Source organism: Takifugu rubripes, chromosome 19 (assembly GCF_901000725.2).
Source record: "Takifugu rubripes chromosome 19, fTakRub1.2, whole genome shotgun sequence".
Lineage (NCBI taxonomy): Eukaryota > Metazoa > Chordata > Actinopteri > Tetraodontiformes > Tetraodontidae > Takifugu > Takifugu rubripes.
In genome coordinates this window covers 18,707,359-18,728,117 of record NC_042303.1, presented here as the reverse complement: position 1 = coordinate 18,728,117, position 20,759 = coordinate 18,707,359, and the positions used below count along the sequence as shown (strand labels likewise).

At 46.1% G+C, this 20,759-nt stretch overlaps 1 protein-coding gene across 11 annotated transcripts in view; it reads left to right on the top strand.

Moving 5' to 3' along the window:
• Positions 1–13,151, top strand: part of LOC105418920 (hemicentin-1-like) — a 57,753-nt gene extending 44,602 nt beyond the window's left edge. For 5 of the 11 annotated variants that reach the window (XM_029827493.1, XM_029827486.1, XM_029827485.1 and 2 more), the window contains 7 exons: positions 6,033–6,065; positions 6,447–6,722; positions 10,122–10,154; positions 10,541–10,816; positions 11,620–11,637; positions 12,293–12,424; positions 12,546–13,151. In XM_029827493.1, coding sequence (XP_029683353.1) covers positions 6,033–6,065; positions 6,447–6,722; positions 10,122–10,154; positions 10,541–10,816; positions 11,620–11,637; positions 12,293–12,424; positions 12,546–12,676 — 899 coding nt within the window. In that variant the 3' untranslated portion in view covers positions 12,677–13,151. Of the gene's footprint in view, positions 1–5,054; positions 5,385–6,032; positions 6,066–6,446; positions 6,723–10,121; positions 10,155–10,540; positions 10,817–11,619; positions 11,638–12,292; positions 12,425–12,545 lie in introns of all 11 variants that reach the window. The other 6 variants (XM_029827483.1, XM_029827491.1, XM_029827492.1 and 3 more) reach the window with 6 other exon arrangements.
• Positions 13,152–20,759: the final 7,608 nt, after the last annotated feature.

The window sequence follows — 20,759 nt, the reverse complement described above, 5'->3', positions numbered from 1 at the left end:
ATTAATATTGCTCTCTCTTTTCCTGCTTGCTTAGTGTACACACAATGGTCGGCTGGATTTTGCACAAAACCATTTTTCCATAGGTGGTTACTTAGCATCAGGTTCCAATTCCTACCGGATTGCTTCAAGCCATACAGTGATTTGTTCAGTTTACACACGAGTTTTTCACCAATGTCTGAGCGTTGCTCAAAACCTTCGGGTTGTTCAATATACAGTTCACGATCGATGGGAGCATGTAGATATGCTGTCTTGACGTCCATCTGATACATTAAGATCATGTTGTGCTGCCACTTGCATCAAAGCACGAATCGAAGTCAGATTTGCTGTTGGAGAGAAAGTTTCCTTGTAATCTACTCCCATCACTTGGTTATAACCTTTAGCAACATATCTTGCTTTGTAGGTCTTTGTTTCATCAGCACTATTTTTGATGGCATAGACCCACCTACCCCCCACTGCATGTTTACCTTCTGGTAGACAAGTCAATGTGAATGTATCATTTTCATTAAGAGAGTCTCTCTTCTTTCATAGCTTTAGCCCAAGCATCTGAGTTGGATGAACTAATAGCTTCTTTGAAGGTTTGGGGTACATCGTATGTTCTGTAACAATAGTCAATATCCTCTGTTAACATCTGGTCACTTATTTCAGATACATAATCAGAGAGCTACAACGGTGGTTTTCTTTCTCTTTTAGGGTATCGAGACTCGCAACCTCCTCCCTCTATCTGAATTTGCTGTTCATCAGAAGTCTTTGTCAGAGACATTTCTTTCTCTTCTTCCATTAAATCTGCACTTGGCATGGTAGACTCATCTCTTCTTCTGTCAACATCATCGCCAATTATTGTCAGATCAGTCTGGGTTTCTTGTTCAGCAACATTTCGTGTAGCAAACTTGACAAGTCGATGTTTCATTACTTTCTCTGTATCTGGGTAATAGACTAGATACGATGGACTATTTTTGTCGTATCCCACAAAAACTCCCTTATCACATCGTGAGTCTAATTTCTTTTTGTCATGTCTATATGCAAAGCATGTCGAACCAAAAATCCTCATCTTGGACAGGTTTGGTTTCTTTCCTGTCAACATGAAGAAAGGGGTTTGTTTCGTCCTGGTACTGAAACACCTGTTGCGTATCACCGCAGCAGTCACTACAGCGTACGTCCATAACTCTTTTGGTAGGTTGCTTTCTATGATCATGCACCTCGCCATGTCAAATAAGGTTCGCCAATTTCTCTCCGGTGCCGTTTTGATGTGGTGAATACGGTGCGGAGGACTCGTGTCTTATGCTGTTTTTGTTAAGCAAAGCTTGGAACTCTTTTCCTGTGAACTCTGTGCTGTTGTCTGTTCTAACACACTTCACATTTCCATAAGGAGCAACATCAGCAAAAACTCTTTCAGTCGCCTTTACAGTGTCATTTTTAGCTTTGAGAAAATACACGAATACTGTACTGGAATAGTCGTGAGTAAATACTAGTGTATATCTGAATCCATCGTTAGCAACTGGACCAACAGGTCCAGCTAGACCGGCATGGACTAGTTCAAGCGGTGATTTTGCTCGTGTATCTGGCTCTCTGTTCCTGGTTTGGACAAATTTTCCTTGTGTGCAGATATCACAACTCAGTTTGGATTTATCCACTTTACCCTTAATCTGCATTCCCTCTACGACATCCTGTAATTTACAAACATCTTCATAATTACAGTGCCCGAGGATTCTGTGCCATGTCTGAATATCAGTACAACTGTTACAACTCATCAGTTACATCATTTACAGTATTCAAGTAATAGAGTCTGTTGTACTCTTTGATGTCAAACCTGGTCCCGCTCTTGTGGATGAGTTCACTGTGGCCTTCTCTAAAGTTGACTGAGGCTCCATTAGTCGTCGCCGCCTTTACGGAGAAAATGTCCTGTGGATACGTCGGAACGTAGAGCGCCTTCTTCAGCGTGGCTTTAATCCTCTTCCCCTCGCGATCCACCAGCGTCACCTTGGCGTCGCCTCTCCTCAGCGCCGCACCGTTTGTTCTCGTGCCATCGGCCAGTTCAACTGTGTGATTTTGGGGCTGGAATGACTCATCAAACTTAAGGAACTTTTGTACATCCGTTATCACATGCGAAGTCGCTCCAGTGTCGACCATGAGTCCCCTGTGCTTCAGGCCACGTTGACATTCACTCACTTTAAATGCGTACGATTGTTCCTCACAGATGTCATCTGCTGCTTGTTTTATGTTATCCTTCTTTTTGCGTCGACACGATGCATCTTTGTGTGTCGAACTTTTACAATATCCACACCATTGTGTCTTCCTTTCTTGGCGCTCATTTGGACATACACGCGCCTTATGTCCTTTCTCGCCACACGTGTAACATGTAATCTCTGGACATGCATTTCTCTCTCTGCGTCTCCAATCTGAGACAGGTGCAGCCACTTTCATGATGTTGTCCTCAGAAACCGTGCGAAACTTTTCCGTGTCCTCAAAACTTCTTAGCTTTGTCTTGAAGTCGGAAAAAGTTAGATTATCATCTCCTTGAGTGATATGGATGGAAAATGGTTTATAGGCCTCAGGTAATCCTTTTAACACCATGGCAATCAAGAGCCCATCACTGAGTGTCTCGTTAGCATTTCTTAGAGCTGTTATTGCCGTCTCAGCCCGGATAATAGAGTCCGTGACACTTTCACTCACCGCTTTCTGCAGGGATGTTGGCTCGGTGTACAGGCTTATAATACGGGGTTTTCCTTTACCGGCATAATGGTCCCTTAATATCTTAAGGGCTTTTCTCCCGTTGTCAGCCGCCTCTCTCATAAGGGACAAACTTTTATCGTCCAAAAACTGGATCATTTCGGCATACGGCTCCTCGTTCTTCAGGACATCCGCCTCCACGTTGTCGGCGGGGGGTTCATTTAGAAGAGTTTCTTTTAGCCCCAGTAGCCGCATGTGTGCTAACAGCTTCGTCTCCCACAGCTCGTAGTTTCGCTCGTCTCCGTCAAAACACAGTCTCACCCATCGGTTACCTACAGTGGTGGTCAAAAGTTTCCACTTGCAAAGTGTAAAGAACATAATGTCATGGCTGTCTTGAGTTTCCAGTTATTTCTACAACTCTGATTTTTCTCTGATATAGTGATTGGAACAGATCCTTCTTTGTCACAAAAAACATTCATGAAGTTTGGTTCTTTTATGATTTTATTATGGGTAAACTGAAAGTGTGACCAAATCTGCTGGGTCAAAAATAATACATACAGCAACATGAATGAGCAATTTTGGAGACTTAGAAAGTTGTGTCAATGACATGAGCTTCATAGCATGGCCTCTTAACTTCTCGTGAGTGATCATGAGTGACTACAGCTGGTGACTTCTCTGAGGCCATTTAAAAAGGGCTCATTGGATAAAAACACCCACAAACGCTACAATGGGAAAGTCAAAGGAGCTCAGCACAGATCTGAAAAAGAGAATCATTGACTTGAACAAGTCAGGAAAGTCACTTGGAGCCATTTCAAAGCAGCTGCAGGTTCCAAGAGCAACAGTGCAAACAATTGTTTGGAAGTATAAAGTGCATGGCGCTGTTTTGTCACTGCCACGATCAGGAAGAAAATGCAAGCTGTCACCTGCTGCTGAGAGAAAACTGGTCAGGAGGGTGAAGAGTCAACCCAGGAGCACCAAAAAGCAGATCTGCCAAGAATTAGAAGCTGCTGGAACACAGGTGTCAGTGTCCACAGACAAGCGTGTTTTGCATCGCCAAGGACTGAGAGGCTGCCGTGCAAGAAGGAAGCCCTTGTTCCAAAAGAGGCACCTTAAGGCTCGACTAAAGTTTGCTGCTGATCACATGGACAAAGATAAGACCTTCTGGAGGAAAGTTCTGTGGTCAGATGAAACAGAAATTGAGCTGTTTGGCCACAATGCCCAGCAATATGTTTGGAGGAGAAAAGGTGAGGCCTTTAACCCCAAGAACACCATGCCTACCATCAAGCACGTGGTGGTAGTATTATGCATGATTTACAGAGTCAATGGGACAATGAAGAAGGAGGAGTACCTTCAAATTATTCAAGAAAACCTAAAGTCATCAGCCCGAAGGTTGGGTCTTGGGCGCAGTTGGGTGTTCCAACAGGACGATGACCCCAAACACACATCAAAAGTGGTAATGGAATGGCTAAATCAGGCTAGAATGAAGGTTTTAGAATGGCCTGCCCAAAGTCCTGACTTAAACCCCATTGAGAACATGTGGACAATGCTGAAGAAACACGTCCATGTCAGAAAGCCAACAAATTTAACTGAACTGCACCAATTCTGTCAAGAGGAGTGGTCAAAGATTCAACCAGAAGCTTGTGGATGGCTACCAAAAGCGCCTAATTGAAGTAGAAATGGCCAAGGGACATGTAACCAAATATTAGCATTGTTGTATGTATATTTTTGACCCAGCAGATTTGGTCACATTTTCAGTTTACCCATAATAAAGTCATAAAAGAATCAAACTTCATGATTGTTTTTTGTGACATAGAAGCATCTGTTCCAATCATTCTATCAGAGAAAAATCAGATTTGTAGAAATAACTGGAAACTCAAGACAGCCATGACATTATGTTCTTTACAAGTGTATGTAAACGTGTCGCCTGGGCCCATAACCTGTTGGCGCTTGTGGCGCAGTCATTGCGAGGAGTAACTTGCGTTATTAGTATTCTCGACGGAGGAAGAAATCACACCTATCACTCAGTCCCCATTGGACCGGAACCAACGGAAACTTTATTGACAAACCCACATTTACACAGAACAGTGACGTATGAGATCACATGTCAACAATTCTATATCTGATGGGAGGTGTTGGAGGTTCCGCGTGCAGGAGGCGGCTGCTCACGCGCCTCAGCATCTCCCGCCTCGCACGGATCAATATAGTGATTAGAGTTTGTAGCGTTCGGATCAAAGCTGTTCCCGAGCTCGAGGCTGGTGAGGACTTTAGATGCTGCAGCAGCCCTGCAGGTCCCTCAGAGCCCGTCATAGTCGCAGTGACCCCGGAGCAGCAGCAGCTCCGGCTCAGGTGTGAAGGTGTGAGAGTGACGTTGCTGTTTGATCCTCCAGAGCCGACGCGCATCAGGATGGTGGTGAAGGAAGACAGCGAGGTCGTGTTGAACTGCTCCGCTTCCGGCAGCGTCAGGGACCAAGTGTTCGACTGGAAGAAAGACGACGACGTGGAAGTCTTCCTCTACAGCCGGGGCAGCACCTATGGGAGCGGCCTGAGCGGCCAGAGCCCCCAGTTCGCTGGACGAGTCGCTCATTTTCCAGAAGCTCTGGATTTGGGAAACGCGTCGATCAGGATCAAAAAGGCCGAAGTGCGCGACAGCGGGATTTACACCTGCAGATTTCCACGTTCTTCTCCAGTCCTACGATCTGAGATTTCCCTTGTGGTGGGTGAGTTTCTCCACCCAACACACAGGAAGGTGTTTCCACAGGTGACACTGGCGCCAGCGTGACGTCAGCGGCTGAACGCTGGTGGTAAAAGCGTGAAAGAGCTGAGGATGGGCCACATTTATGGACTAGAACAGACATTATATCAGTGCCCGAGACTGGTTAGGATCCTTTAGTGAAGCAATAATTCATCTGTGGTTAAACCGTAGTTAAGCCACGCCCCTTCCGGACAGGTAGGTTCAAATACCTGCGAGCGAAGATAATATAAATACGACAAAAGGAAATTAAATAGAGTCAAAGAGGATTTAATGTTCCGAAGTTGCATCTAATCCGACGGGAGCAGAAGACAAATGCAACAGTCTGCACACACAAAGCAACATTTACATATTTACACTGGAGATTGGAACAAACATCAGGCTACAAACATGTGGAGATGAGCAGAAGCTGAAATATAGAATTAAATCACAACACAACGCTTCTATGAAACAGTCTGATCTGTGAAACAGATGTCACAATGTTGTTTTGTTACGACTTTAAATGTGTCTAAATGACAATATTAATGCTCTTTTTTTCTAAATGTCACCTGTGTGTAAAGTTGCTAATTTCAGACACAATTTCTAACATTCTGTCCTTTGTGTTTTTGCCTTTCAGACTGCATCTTAAAAGTTCGACCACCGGGAGAAGGTGAGTGCAGGAATCCTGGAAAAAGGTCGGATTAAATGAAGTTTTCCTGTTTTTACACAGACAAACAGATGAGATTGTTTGATGCGTTTGTTAATGTGATAAAAGGGGAATTAAATGTGATATTTTGACCATTTCAACCATTTTAATTGGAACTTCATTTTAATGTTTTCTATTTTAATCAATTTAAGAGTTTAAGGTTTTTACTTTTATTCAGGTGTGAATTAATGTTGAACAGGATTTTAAATAATCAGTTTAAAAAAACCTGAAATTTGGAGTTTTCTCCTACATTTAAACAATTAAAAGCCCTTAATTTCCCCTCAAAGATCATCTTTCCATTTTGATTTTCTTTAATGACCCATTTGTGACTGTGGATGCTCACAGGTGCCTCTCCAGAACCGCTGATCCGGATGGTTGATGGAGGACCAGACCGGGCGCTGCTGCTGTGTGAGGTTAAAGGAGCTCATCCCAAACCTGCCGTCCAGTGGCAGGACAGCTCTGGACGTGTCCTTCCTGCTCTGGAGACAGAGTCTGATGAGAGAGACGGACGCTTCTACGTCACTGTCAGAGCCAACGCGAGCAGGAGCGGCGACTACAGCTGTGTGGTCACACAGGAGGAGTTTTGTCACCAGATTAGCTCAACTACCTTCGTTCCCATTGGTGAGTTATGGATTTACACTACGGCTACTAATAATTAATATTTGTAATTATTTTAATACTTTAAACTGTTTACAAACGGCAGTAAAATTCCATCAGACTGCACAGGAAGCTGCAGCGCAGCAGACAGGATGTGACATCATAGCGTGATGACACACCTGTGAGTCCCAGTCAGGTGATGCAGCTGCTCTGCTGGTACCGGTCAGACGTGACTGGACTCACCTGACCGGTGCAGCTCTGCCAGGATCCTCCACACGTTCTGGTTCCATGAAGTCTCTCAGAAGTGTCTCTGGACCCGATGGTCCTCGGATCAGCACCCACCACGAGCCTGGAGGGAGATTAGAGCTTTCTAACGATGACGCGGTCAGACGAGCACCAGCGTGACAACGGCTGCTGTGTTCCTCCTCTGATCCTCATGTTTAACACTTATTGTGCTTATTAACGACAGATTAGTCAGATTATAAATTGGCCTGTTAATGAGTGACATCAAAGCTTGTGTGACATCATCTCAAATGATCCAGTTTTCACCAAAATCCAGAGAATTCAGCAGAATCCAACATTGTTCAGAGTCTCTGCTGCGGTGGCCAGCAGGGGGCGCTGCAGAGAACATGAGGGGGAATTTAATTTAATTTAATTACAGGACAGGTCAGATGGGATTTTGGTAAAAGTGATTAAACTCGGTTAATTTCTTCATGATCGTGGTCGTTGTTGGGAAATGTTTTATATTAACGGGTCAGAGGGCGGAAACGTTGAGTTCTGATGAGCCTGAATCACTAACGGTCATTTTATTCTGGTCCACACACACACACACACACACACACACACACACACACACACACACACACACACACACACACACACACAAAATATTTATTTTTATGTGGGGAAACTCCTCAGAAAACAGAATTATAATATTTAATCGTGGGATTATTAAAGATTAATGAACACATTCAAACTAAAACTTAATTTTGAGCAACAAACAAAAGATGAAAAGACGTCAAACAGATTAAAGTGTCGTCCAGTGAGTGATGCTGATAGACTGTTGCTATGGCAACAGGCCGTCATGATGCTGTTGCTGACAGGTTGTTTTAATGACTGATGATGATGATGAAGAAACAACAGTGGTGTTTATGGTGGCGCTGACCTGGTGTCTCCATGGTGATGAAGGTCTCCTGATGCAGCAGCTCAGGTGCTCACAGGAGCTTTAAAGGTGCCTTTAACTCCTCCCGTCAGGTGAGTTTCAGCCAATCAGCTGAGGCCTCCAGGTGATGACGTCATCACTTTAACAGCCCATCAGACCTGCAGCAGCTGATTAAACCAGGAATTAATCAGGAAACTCAGCCTGGTTTTAAACTCTGAAATGGTTAAAATTCACATTTTCAGAGGAAATGAAGAGAAGATGAAAACAGAGAAAGAAACGGAGACGACTCGTCCTCTTTAACTCCTCCCTCTCTTTCGGGGTCGTCCACGGGGCGTGCGTGATAGAGTTATTGTCAGTGTAGTGGAGTTAATCTCTTTCTAGTTGTGCTGGTTGTCGTCCTAGTCTTCGTTCTCCTAAAGCGTCGCCGTCCCAAAGGTAATAATTACACCTACGTGATGTTTGATGTTTGAGGCTGGAAGCTGCTTGAATCATTTTGTTGCTCTTCCGCCACCACAGAGAAGCCGACGGTGTCGTTAATTTGCCTTTTGTGTTTCTTCAGCAGCATCAGAACCAAACAGGGGAGGTGCTGGTTCTAATGAAGTGCTGTGATCTCTCCTGTCTTTAGGTGAACTGGCAGAAGCTTCTGACCAGTTCACCGCTGACGCCTGCACACCTGCTCCAGATGAGCGGTTGAGTTTTCTGGAGAATCAGGCACCTGGGTCTGATGGACCGGTCCGATTGTCCACCACAGGTTCTGTTGGTTACGGATGTATTTGAACGCTCCGCAGCAGCCGGAGCTGATGTTGCTGTAATCATTCCTGAAAACATTCCCATTTCATATTCCCAGCTCTCAGCCACTGATGGGCTGCACCCACCTGGGCCAGAGCTCCTTTTGAAAATGAGTCCAACTTCACCTCATGTCTGACTTCAAACATTCTGGAGATTTTGGTCATGTGACAGGAAGCTTTTATTTATGATCTGACGCAGGAATAAACAGCTAATTTATACTTTAAACGGCTTCAGCTGGGACTCATGGCACTGTTACTTATTGTTTGTCTGTTGCTACTTTATTTTCATGGTTAAAACTTGAATGATTTGTTAATAATCGTAATTTGAGGGAAACGTGGGTCCGTTCATGATTGGCTCCGTTTTACTTCCCCCTGCTGTCGGTGTTCAGAATTGACGTCGGCAGGTGAGAAACCCACCGTGGAGGCGGCTTTGATAGATTATTGATGATTGATTATTGTTGGCGCTTGTGGCGCAGTCATTGTGAGGAGTAACTTGCGTTATTAGTGTTCTCGACGGAGGAAGAAATCACACCTATCACTCAGTCCCCATTGGACCGGAACCAACGGAAACTTTATTGACAAACCCACATTTACACAGAACAGTGACGTATGAGATCACATGTCAACAATTCTATATCTGATGCGAGGTGTTGGAGGTTCCGCGTGCAGGAGGCGGCTGCTCACGCGCCTCAGCATCTCCCGCCTCGCACGGATCAATATAGTGATTAGAGTTTGTAGCGTTCGGATCAAAGCTGTTCCCGAGCTCGAGGCTGGTGAGGACTTTAGATGCTGCGTCATAGCTTCTGCAGACGGGTGCGTGTGTGCGTGCGTGTGCGTGGGCGGCGTCTCTATCCTGCAGAAGCTTTCAGATCATTTGCGGGACTCGAACTTCCGCCTGTTAAGCAACCTGGCTCTGTCTCCGGGGACCTGGGCTGGTGCCAGGGGGCCCTGCAGCCCCCCCAGAGCCCGTCATAGTCGCAGTGACCCCGGAGCAGCAGCAGCTCCGGCTCAGGTGTGAAGGTGTGAGAGTGACGTTGCACGCCCCTTCCGGACAGGTAGGTTCAAATACCTGCGAGCGAAGATAATATAAATACGACAAAAGGAAATTAAATAGAGTCAAAGAGGATTTAATGTTCCGAAGTTGCATCTAATCCGACGGGAGCAGAAGACAAATGCAACAGTCTGCACACACAAAGCAACATTTACATATTTACACTGGAGATTGGAACAAACATCAGGCTACAAACATGTGGAGATGAGCAGAAGCTGAAATATAGAATTAAATCACAACACAACGCTTCTATGAAACAGTCTGATCTGTGAAACAGATGTCACAATGTTGTTTCGTTACGACTTTAAATGTGTCTAAATGACAATATTAATGCTCTTTTTTTCTAAATGTCACCTGTGTGTAAAGTTGCTAATTTCAGACACAATTTCTAACATTCTGTCCTTTGTGTTTTTGCCTTTCAGTGCCCATCTTAAAAGTTCGACCACCGGGAGAAGGTGAGTGCAGGAATCCTGGAAAAAGGTCGGATTAAATGAAGTTTTCCTGTTTTTACACAGACAACAGATGAGATTGTTTGATGCGTTTGTTAATGTGATAAAAGGGGAATTAAATGTGATATTTTGACCATTTCAACCATTTTAATTGCAAATTCATTTAATGTTTTCTATTTTAATCAATGCAAGAGTTTAAGGTTTTTACTTTTATCTTTTATTTAGGTGTGAATTAATGTTTAACAGGATTTTAAATAATCATTTTAAAAAAACCTGAAATTTGGAGTTTTCTCCTACATTTAAACAATTAAAAGCCCTTAATTTCCCCTCAAAGATCATCTTTCCATTTTGATTTTCTTTAATGACCCATTTGTGACTGTGGATGCTCACAGGTGCCTGTCCAGAACCGCTGATCCGGATCGTTGATGGAGGACCAGACCGGGCGCTGCTGCAGTGTGAGGTTAAAGGAGCTCATACCAGACCTGCCGTCCAGTGGAAGGACAGCTCTGGAGGTGTCCTTCCTGCTCAGGAGACAAAGTCTGAAGAGAGAGACGGACTCTTCTACGTCACTGTCAGAGCCATCGTGAGCAGGAGCGGCGACTACAGCTGTGTGGTCACACAGGAGAAGTTTTGTCACCAGATTAGCTCAACTACCTTCGTTTACATTGGTGAGTTATGGATTTACACTACGGCTACTAATAATTAATATTTGTATTTATTTGAATCCTTTAAACTGTTTACAAACGGCAGTAAAATTCCATCAGACTGCACAGGAAGCTGCAGCGCAGCAGACAGGATGTGACATCATAGCGTGATGACACACCTGTGAGTCCCAGTCAGGTGATGCAGCTGCTCTGCTGGTACCGGTCAGACGTGACTGGACTCACCTGACCGGTGCAGCTCTGCCAGGATCCTCCACACGTTCTGGTTCCATGAAGTCTCTCAGAAGTGTCTCTGGACCCGATGGTCCTCGGATCAGCACCCACCACGAGCCTGGAGGGAGATTAGAGCTTTCTAACGATGACGCGGTCAGACGAGCACCAGCGTGACAACGGCTGCTGTGTTCCTCCTCTGATCCTCATATTTAACACTTATTGTGCTTATTAACGACAGATTAGTCAGATTATAAATTGGCCTGTTAATGAGTGACATCAAAGCTTGTGTGACATCATCTCAAATGATCCAGTTTTCACCAAAATCCAGAGAGTTCAGCAGAATCCAACATTGTTCAGAGTCTCTGCTGTGGTGGCCAGCAGGGGGCGCTGCAGAGAACATGAGGGGGAATTTAATTTAATTTAATTTAATTACAGGACAGGTCAGATGGGATTTTGGTAAAAGTGATTAAACTCGGTTAATTTCTTCATGATCGTGGTCGTTGTTGGGAAATGTTTTATATTAACGGGTCAGAGGGCGGAAACGTTGAGTTCTGATGAGCCTGAATCACTAACGGTCATTTTGTTCTGGTCCACAGGTCAAACTCCAGACGCTGGTGAGTTTGTACAGTCTCTCACACACACACACACACACACACACACACACACACATAAAACATTTATTTTTATGTGGGGAAACTCCTCAGAAAACAGAATTATAATATTTAATTGTGGGATTATTAAATATTAATCAACACATTCAAACTAAAACTTAATTTTGAGCAACAAACAAAAGATGAAAAGACGTCAAACAGATTAAAGTGTCGTCCAGTGAGTGATGCTGATAGACTGTTGCTATGGCAACAGGCCGTCATGATGCTGTTGCTGACAGGTTGTTTTAATGACTGATGATGATGATGATGAAGAAACAACAGTGGTGTTTATGGTGGCGCTGACCTGGTGTCTCCATGGTGATGAAGGTCTCCTGATGCAGCAGCTCAGGTGCTCACAGGAGCTTTAAAGGTGCCTTTAACTCCTCCCGTCAGGTGAGTTTCAGCCAATCAGCTGAGGCCTCCAGGTGATGACGTCATCACTTTAACAGCCCATCAGACCTGCAGCAACTGATTAAACCAGGAATTAATCAGGAAACTCAGCCTGGTTTTAAACTCTGAAATGGTTAAAATTCACATTTTCAGAGGAAATGAAGAGAAGATGAAAACAGAGAAAGAAACGGAGACGACTCGTCCTCTTTAACTCCTCCCTCTCTTTCAGGGGCGTCCACGGGCGTGTTCGTTGGAGTTACTGTCAGTGTAGTTGGAGTTATTGGTGTAGTTGGATTTATTGTCGGTCTGCTTGTTGCCATCGCAGCCGTCTTTCTTTACTTCAAGTTTAAGGCCATTAAAGGTAATTATTAATGAAATAGTGTAAATGTTTAATGGTGAAATACTTGTAATGATCAGAGCACCTACGTGATGTTTGATGGTTGAGGCTGGAAGCTGCTGGAATCATTCTCTCCTGTCTTTAGGTGAACGCGCAGAAGCTTCTAACCAGGCAGCAGCTTGTGGAGCTTCTGGCAAGTTCACCGCCAACGCCCGCACACCTGCTCCAGATGAGGAGTCGAGTAGTCTGAAGAACCAGGCACCTGGGTCTGATTGACCGGTCCGATTGTCCACCACAGGTTCTGTTGGTTCCAGATGTATTTGAACGCTCCGCAGCAGCCGGAGCTGATGTTGCTGTAATCATTCCTGAAAACATTCCCATTTCATATTCCCAGCTCTCAGCCACTGATGGGCTGCACCCACCTGGGCCAGAGCTCCTTTTGAAAATGAGTCCAACTTCACCTCATGTCTGACTTCTTCAAACATTCTGGAATTTTACAGGAGTGTAAACGGGAGATTTTGGTCATGTGACAGGAAACACATTTTATTTATGGATCTGACGCAGGAATAAACAGCTAATTTATATTTTAAACGGCTTCAGCTGGGACTCATGGCACTGTTACTTATTGTTTGTCTGTTGCTACTTTATTTTCATGGTTAAAAGTTGAATGATTTGTTAATAATCGTAATTTGAGGGAAACGTGGGTCCGTTCATGATCGGCTCCGTTTTACTGCCCCCTGCTGTCATAAAAGTCATCATAACAGTCCACTGGTTAACTTTATTATTTCTATTCAAGGTAGTTTTCTGTGTCAACTGGACTGTTTTTGTTCTCTTTTGAAGATGTTTCACCTTCTATCCAGAAAATTCTGTTATTTTTTTAATCTCCTTAATTTGAATAATTATTGTTCAGTTTGTTTAAGAAGACGAATTAATTACAGTTTGAAAGAAACTGAAGCCTTAAATCCCAAGATTGTGAACCAAAGTGATGGAGCAGGTTGAAAGGTAAAAACTTACAGAAGTCAGTTAAATACATTAAATCAGGTGTTGTAGCGGTCACTTGTATTTCATAATTCTCTACAGCTGTTCATGTCCTCAAATATCATAATTCACCATAATTGTTCATATCTGTTCCATTGCCATAGTCCTGTTGAGCATTTTGCCATGTATGAGTTCCTCACTCGCTCGCACTATTTGCCACGGCCCCTTTAACGGACCGTGGGAGTTGAGGGGCGGGGGTGCGGTTTTTCCCGCTCTGATTTGATTTTTCTACTTGTTGTTGTGGCTTTAATAAAAGGCACACACGATTGTGTGTCAATGGAAATCTAAGTTGTATTGCCTTTACTTTGCAAACGCAACAGTGGTGACCCCGACTCTCGCTGGACGTATCATTCAGTGACTTTTATTTTCGACCATGGCGACGAATGCAGTTTCATTGAAGCTGCCGGAGTTTTGGGAGTTTTGCTCGAGCGGAGGCGCAGTTCGCACTGCGAGAAATCACCGCGGATGAGACCAAATATTATTATGTGGTTTCTGCTCTTGGGAGTGCTACAGCGTCCAGAGTGGTAGGCATTCTTAAACAGCCACCGCCGGAGAACAAGTATGGCACTTTGAAGGCTCACCTCTTAAAAACGTTCGAACTTTCCGACGCGGAGAGGGCTAGCCGCCTTTTCTCTTTGCAGGGGCTGGGCGATTCCAAGCCTTCCGAACTGATGGACAAAATGTTAGATCTTTTGGGCGAACACAAGCCCGATTTTCTCTTCATCCAGCTTTTCCTGCGACTGTTGCCTCCCCAAGTGCGGGCTGCTTTGGCCAACACAGCAATCTGGGACTGCCGTGCGCTTGCTGCTGAGGCGGATAAATTCTTCCTCGCCTCCCAACCGACCTATGTGGCTGCGTTCCTCCCGGCTGGCGCAGACGGTCCTGTGGTTGACGCTCCCGCTCTCACAGCTGCCGCAGCGGCTCCTCGGCATCAACAGGTTTCTGGGCTGTGCTTTTTCCATGCACGGTTTGGGGTCAAAGCCAGGCGGTGCCGCCCTCCATGCAGTTTCACCGGCCCACCTCCGCAGGGGAACGCCAGGGCCGGCGCTCAGCAGTAGCCATGAGCGTCGGCCAAACTGGCAGGCTGCTGTTCATCCAGGACTCTCTCTCCAGACGACGGTTCCTCTGTGACACAGGTGCTCAGAGGAGTGTCCTGCCAGCGTCGAAGTTGGACATGCTGTCCGAGTCCCATGGGCCCCCTATGGAAGCAGCGAACGGCAGCCCCATCCGCACGTATGGGGTGAGGTATGTGGAGTTGTGTTTTGGTGGACAGCGTTTTGGATGGAACTTTGTGACTGTGCCACTGATTGGTGCAGACTTCCTCTGCGCTTTTGGACTTCTGGTCGATGTCAAAAATAGACGCCTTGTGGATGCAGTCACTTTCTGTTCGTATGAATGCACTCGTGGTGTTACAGACTCAGTCAGGCTTTCCAGCATGCTCCCCACTGCAGACATTTTCCTTCGCCTCCTCACCGAGTTTCCTGCTCTGACTCAGCCCACATTTTCATCTGCCACAGCCAAGCATGGTGTGGAACACCACATCGCCACCACGGGCGCCCCTGTGCACGCTCGGGCCAGGCGTCTGGACCCGGCCAAGCTCTCCATTGCTCGAGCAGAGTTCGAGACAATGGAACGCCTGGGCATCATTCGCCGCTCCAAGAGCCCTTGGGCGTCACCTCTGCACATGGTGGAGAAGCCGGGCGGGGGTTGGCGGCCATGTGGCGATTACCGCAGGCTCAACGATGCCACCACCCCGGACCGTTACCCTGTCCCCCACATACAAGATTTTTCCGCGCATCTGGCTGGGAAAACGGTCTTTTCGAAGGTGGACCTTGTCCGCGGCTACCACCAGGTACCAGTCCACCCTGCCGACGTCCCCAAGACAGCGGTAATCACCCCGTTCGGCCTGTTTGAGTTTTTACGGATGCCTTTTGGTCTTAAAAGCGCAGCACAGACCTTTCAGCGCCTGATGGACTCCGTCCTACGCGACCTGCCATTCCTGTTTGTGTACTTGGATGACATCCTCGTCGTAAGCACGTCTCAGGCTGAGCACGTGGCACACCTCAGGGCTCTTGTCCAGCGCCTCAGCCAGCATGGGCTCATCATAAACCCGGCGAAGTGCCAGTTTGGACTGTCTACCATCGACTTCCTGGGCCATCACGTGACACGGTACGGAGCAGTTCCCCTGCCGGAAAAGGTGGAGGCCATCGCGAGCTTTCCCCACCCAGTCACGGTCAAGGCGCTCCAGGAGTTCCTGGGTATGGTGAATTTTTACCACCGTTTCCTCCCCCGGGCAGCGGACCTCATGCGGCCACTGTATGACTGTTTGAAAGGGGCGGTTCCCAAGCACATGGTTGACTGGTCCGACGTGCGACAGCGCGCATTCGAGAACGTTAAGGCTGCTCTGGCCAATGCTACACTGTTGGCACACCCGTTGCCTGACGCGCCAATCTCAATCACCACGGATGCCTCGGATTACGCAGTGGGTGCGGTGCATGAACAATGGGTAGAAGGTGCTTGGCAACCCCTGGCCTTTTTTAGTAGGCAGCTACGACCCAATGAGCGGAAGTACAGCACGTTTGACCCGCTGGCCGGAGGTGGTGCCCCTGCAGTCGGCCACCTCGGCCGAGGTGGCACGTGCGTTTATTGGGACTTGGGTTGCCCGTTTCGGTCCCCCTGCTGACATCTCATCTGACCGTGGCTCGCAATTCACCTCTGAGCTCTGGACTTCTGTAGGGGAGAGCCTAGGGGTGAAACTGCATCACACAACGGCATGTGTGAGCGGTTTCACCGCTCCATGAAGGCTGCTCTTCGGGCGTCTCTGAAGGACAGTAGCTGGGTGGACAGACTTCCTTGGGTCTTGTTGGGGCTGCGCACCGCCCCCAAAGATGACCTGCAGTGTTCCTCGGCGGAGATGGTGTATGGAGAGCCACTGCGGGTGCCAGGTGAGTTTGTCCCCAACACTACAGCGCCTTGGTCTGCGAGCGCACAGCGTGCAACACTCCTTGATGCTGCCAAGGTTTTTGCACCCATCCCTGTTTCCCAGCATGGTTTGCCGCCATCCCATGTCCCACCATCCTTGGAGAGGGCAGACTATGTTTTTATCCGCCATGATGCTCATCGAGGCCCGCTGCAGCCACCTTGTGATGGGCCTTTTCGTGTTTTGGAGAGCGGGGACAAGCATTCGTCTGCTAGACGTGGGAGGCCGACCTGAACGCGTTACGATAGACCGCCTCAAGGCAGCTCACTTGGACCTTGGCCAGCCAGTTGCCACGGCCGTGCCCCCGCGGCGAGGACGCCCCCCCGCTCGGCCCAGTCCTCTGAGAGGAACACAGATCCCTGAAAGCTCTGTCAGTGCCACTGACCGCCCTGCGCGTCCTGTTTCCCCTGCTCCTCTAGCACCACCAATACCACTTCGACGCACACGGTCTGGCCGGACCGTTCGAGCCCCGACTCGTTGACTGTTCTTGATTTGTGATGGTGAATTCTGGGGGGGCATGTGTAGCGGTCACTTGTATATCATAATTCACCATAATTGTTCATATCTGTTCCATTGCCATAGTCCTGTTGAGCATTTTGCTATGTATGAGTTCCTCACTCGCTCGCACTATTTGCCGACAACTAAGCCGGGTAATTTGGCACGGCCCCTTTAACGGACCGTGGGAGTTGAGGGGCGGGGGTGTGGTTTTCCCGCTCTGATTTGATTTTTCTACTTGTTGTTGTGGCTTTAATAAAAGACACACGATTGTGATTCAATGGTAATCTAAGTTATATTGCCTTTACTTTGCAAACGCAACAGTGTAATATATAATTTTGAAAGGCTAAATCAAGGAACTGATCCATGATAAAGGTTTAAAATCATATATGGAAAATTCTGGTCGTAATTTATCAATTGAGTAGCTAAAAGGAAATTTTAGTATGGAAAATATAGGATATATTCTGCTCTCTGCCACCTTTCATTCAAATGCTGTTTTCATGAAAATATACCTGCTTTTTCTCGTAATAAAATATATTCATTAAATGAAATGTCTTATTTGTCCGGTCAAGAGAGAGTGGAAGGTTTTTACACTGTTATTACACTTCAGATTCATTCAGTTCACATATGAAGATACAACAATCACAAACATGTAGCCATAAAGGGAGATGTGCCAGACTGAGAGAGCCCAGAACCAGAACCAGAACCTGCTGGTCCAGAGTCCCTTATAAAATAATAGAATCAGTTTGTGTTGGTTCCTTCACTCTGAACACCTCGTTCAACATCCCGACATTATATTTATGAGTTCATATCTACGTTTTAATCTATTTTCCAACCTTTAAAATGGTCAGTAACACAAAAGCATCACATTTCTCCGACAGCACATGAAGGTTTCAAGATTCCAAAACTATGAAGCTCCTGGTGCGGCTGCATGAGGGGGTCGGGCCGGAAGTAGCTGTGGGTCCGTCTTCTAAAAGTGTCCCCCGCTGCTGCGCTGCGGTTGGTTCCACAACACGCAGCGCGTTCAGTTTCAAACTTTGAAGATGAGTTCAGACGTTTGTGTTGGAAGTGTTTGTGTACCTTTACGAAATCTGCAGAACTCGATCCAGTCGGTCAGAGACCGAGTCAAAGGTAAAGATCACTTCAGACGGATCTAGAAATGGCAGCTAGCTAACGCTCCTCAACGAGCTACTGGCCTGATGTGTCGCTCAAGTGAAGATAAAATCGTGGCCGTCGCCAATAAAACAACACTCAAACCTTCATTTAAACCGTTTTAATATATCACATATCTCAGACAGTACAGAGATTTAAAGGGTTCAGTGATCCTCTTAGTTGGTGCCCAAATGGGAGTGGTGAAAGATGCCATCGAGGAAATGGAGGTACACACACACTCACACACACACACCCATGATGCCAGAATTGTCCTCCTGGACTCTTGATCTGCTCCTCTTTCAACACTTGTTTTATTTGTTAATCATAATATTTAAATATCAGCCAACACTAATGAGAACACGTTCTTGATGACTTCCCCACGTTGCCATGACAACCATAAATGAGGCAATTCTAAGACCAGAGACCGTAATTGTTTTCCTATTTTATGTAATTAAACTTGTATTAAACTCTAAACTTTTGTCTTCCTGTAATTAATTTTGCCATTTTTAAATATAATTGATCATCTAATACATTTTAAAATAATGCAATATTTTTTAAATTAATATATTTGTTGATGCTTGAGGGAAACAAGCAGGAGATAAAATGGAAAACACAGATTACACCATAAATCTGGTTATTATAAAGGAAAAATGAAAGAAAATCAACATTGTCAGAGGAGAATTCACCACATTTGTTCTCCCGTCGTGTTCGTGACGAGAACAAAACAGATAAAACTGAAATTTAGACTTTTACAGCAGCTTCAGGACGAGATGAGAGATTGATAAAGACCCGGAATGTTTTAGAGCCCTTATTAGGCTGATCTTTGGTGTCTGACGGACTTTATCCCAACTATAAACCGATAAACGCTTTAAATCCACGTCCGCGCTGACAACAGCGCCCCCTGCTGGCCGGAGCCTCCGCTGCACCACAGAGGTGAAAGGTGCAGAAACACGATGTGTTTAGATGTATAGATGAGTAGATGTATAGATTTGTAGGAGTGTAGATGTATAGATGTGTAGGAGTGTAGATGTATAGATGTATAGATGTGTAGGAGTGTAGATGTATAGATGAGTAGATGTATAGATTTGTAGGAGTGTAGATGTATAGATGAGTAGATGTATAGATTTGTAGGAGTGTAGATGTATAGATGAGTAGATGTATAGATTTGTAGGAGTGTAGATGTATAGATGTATAGATGTGTAGGAGTGTAGATGTTTAGATGAGTAGATGTATAGATGTATAGATGTGTAGGAGTGTTCCTCGGAACCTCAGAGGAGCCACAACTCCTGAAATACAGTGGACACACTTTGGGATATTAAAGCCGAAAATTCATTCTTGCATCTAAATGAAAGTCATAACGGAGTGGACGCTGCTGGAGTGGATTTATGGGCAAACTCAACATGATCTAAACTGGAATTTGGTCCCGCACTGGATGCTTGTCCTGTTCGACTGGTTCGGATCCTTTATGGAAATATTGCGTACAAGTAGAGTAAGTGCGGAGTTTCGGAAGGAACGGGCTTCGGTCTGCGGGAGATCCGCAAAATAAAGCAACCGAGCGCATACGGAGCGACCGAAGGCGTCGACAACACCGACAGCGTTGTCAATTGATTATAAATATCACTTTAAATAGAAGTCTGACTTTTATCACCAAAAGGAAAGAAGTGATTTGACTGGTGAAACACTTGTTTACAACGCGAGAAGCTCCGATTGCGACCATTAAAGTCCTCCCCTGAAAACAAAAGTGACTGTAAAATGTTCCGGAATCCTTTCAGACAATAGTTACAGGCCCGTTTCGTTTTAATTATTAATTATTCACGTTTTATAAATTGTTACATTTATTGACAAAATCAGCTACTCTCAGTACCAGTCAACTTTGTGGAAGTTTATTCATCTGAACATCATCTGTGGATCCTCTGACAGCTCTGCAAGCCAAGTCGAAGACAGAGTGCGTCATTACCAGTTGGTGTTTGACAACTCACTGGAGCCCTAGCGTCCATGGCCCCACCTTTTCTTCATCCGGCTGTGCCAACTGTGCCTACCTTGCTGGAAAGATCCAGGAGCTTGAGCAAAGAATCTCCACCCTGTATCAGATCCAGGAAGCTGAGAGATTCATTGACACCATCGTTTTCAAAGAACCCCATCCTGAATCCATTGATGCATCTGATCCCGACATCTCTGCTCGTAACACCACTGCCGCCTCCACCTCTCCTCCGGCTGTTCATCCACTCATCTCCCCCGATGCCTCCTCTACGAAGCACGCGGCAGGACCCAGGGGTAATCTCAAGCCTCGGGCTAGCTCCACTCCATCTCAACAGGAGCAATGGTCCCAGATCGGCGCCCGCACTGGGAAAACAAAGCATCCACCACAGGCTTCTCTTTTCCCACCTTCACCTGGAGAACAAGTTCACCCCTCTTGACCATTATGATTCCCCCGTTCTACCCGCACTGTCCCGGACTCTGTCCATCCGGCTATCTGATGGGACCGGCTGCTTTCTGTCGTCTTCGTCCCGTCCACCTCCTCCCGCCCCTGTGCCCGACCACCCCATCCCGGGGCCCCTCCAGAGGCACTCCTTGTCATCCAATACACCTGCACCGCAGCTATCCTGTGCCCCTTCTGACTCGCCTCCGCGTCCACTCTTCCCTCCTACGACCTTAATCATTGGCGACTCCATTGTGAGAAACATCGGCTTTTTC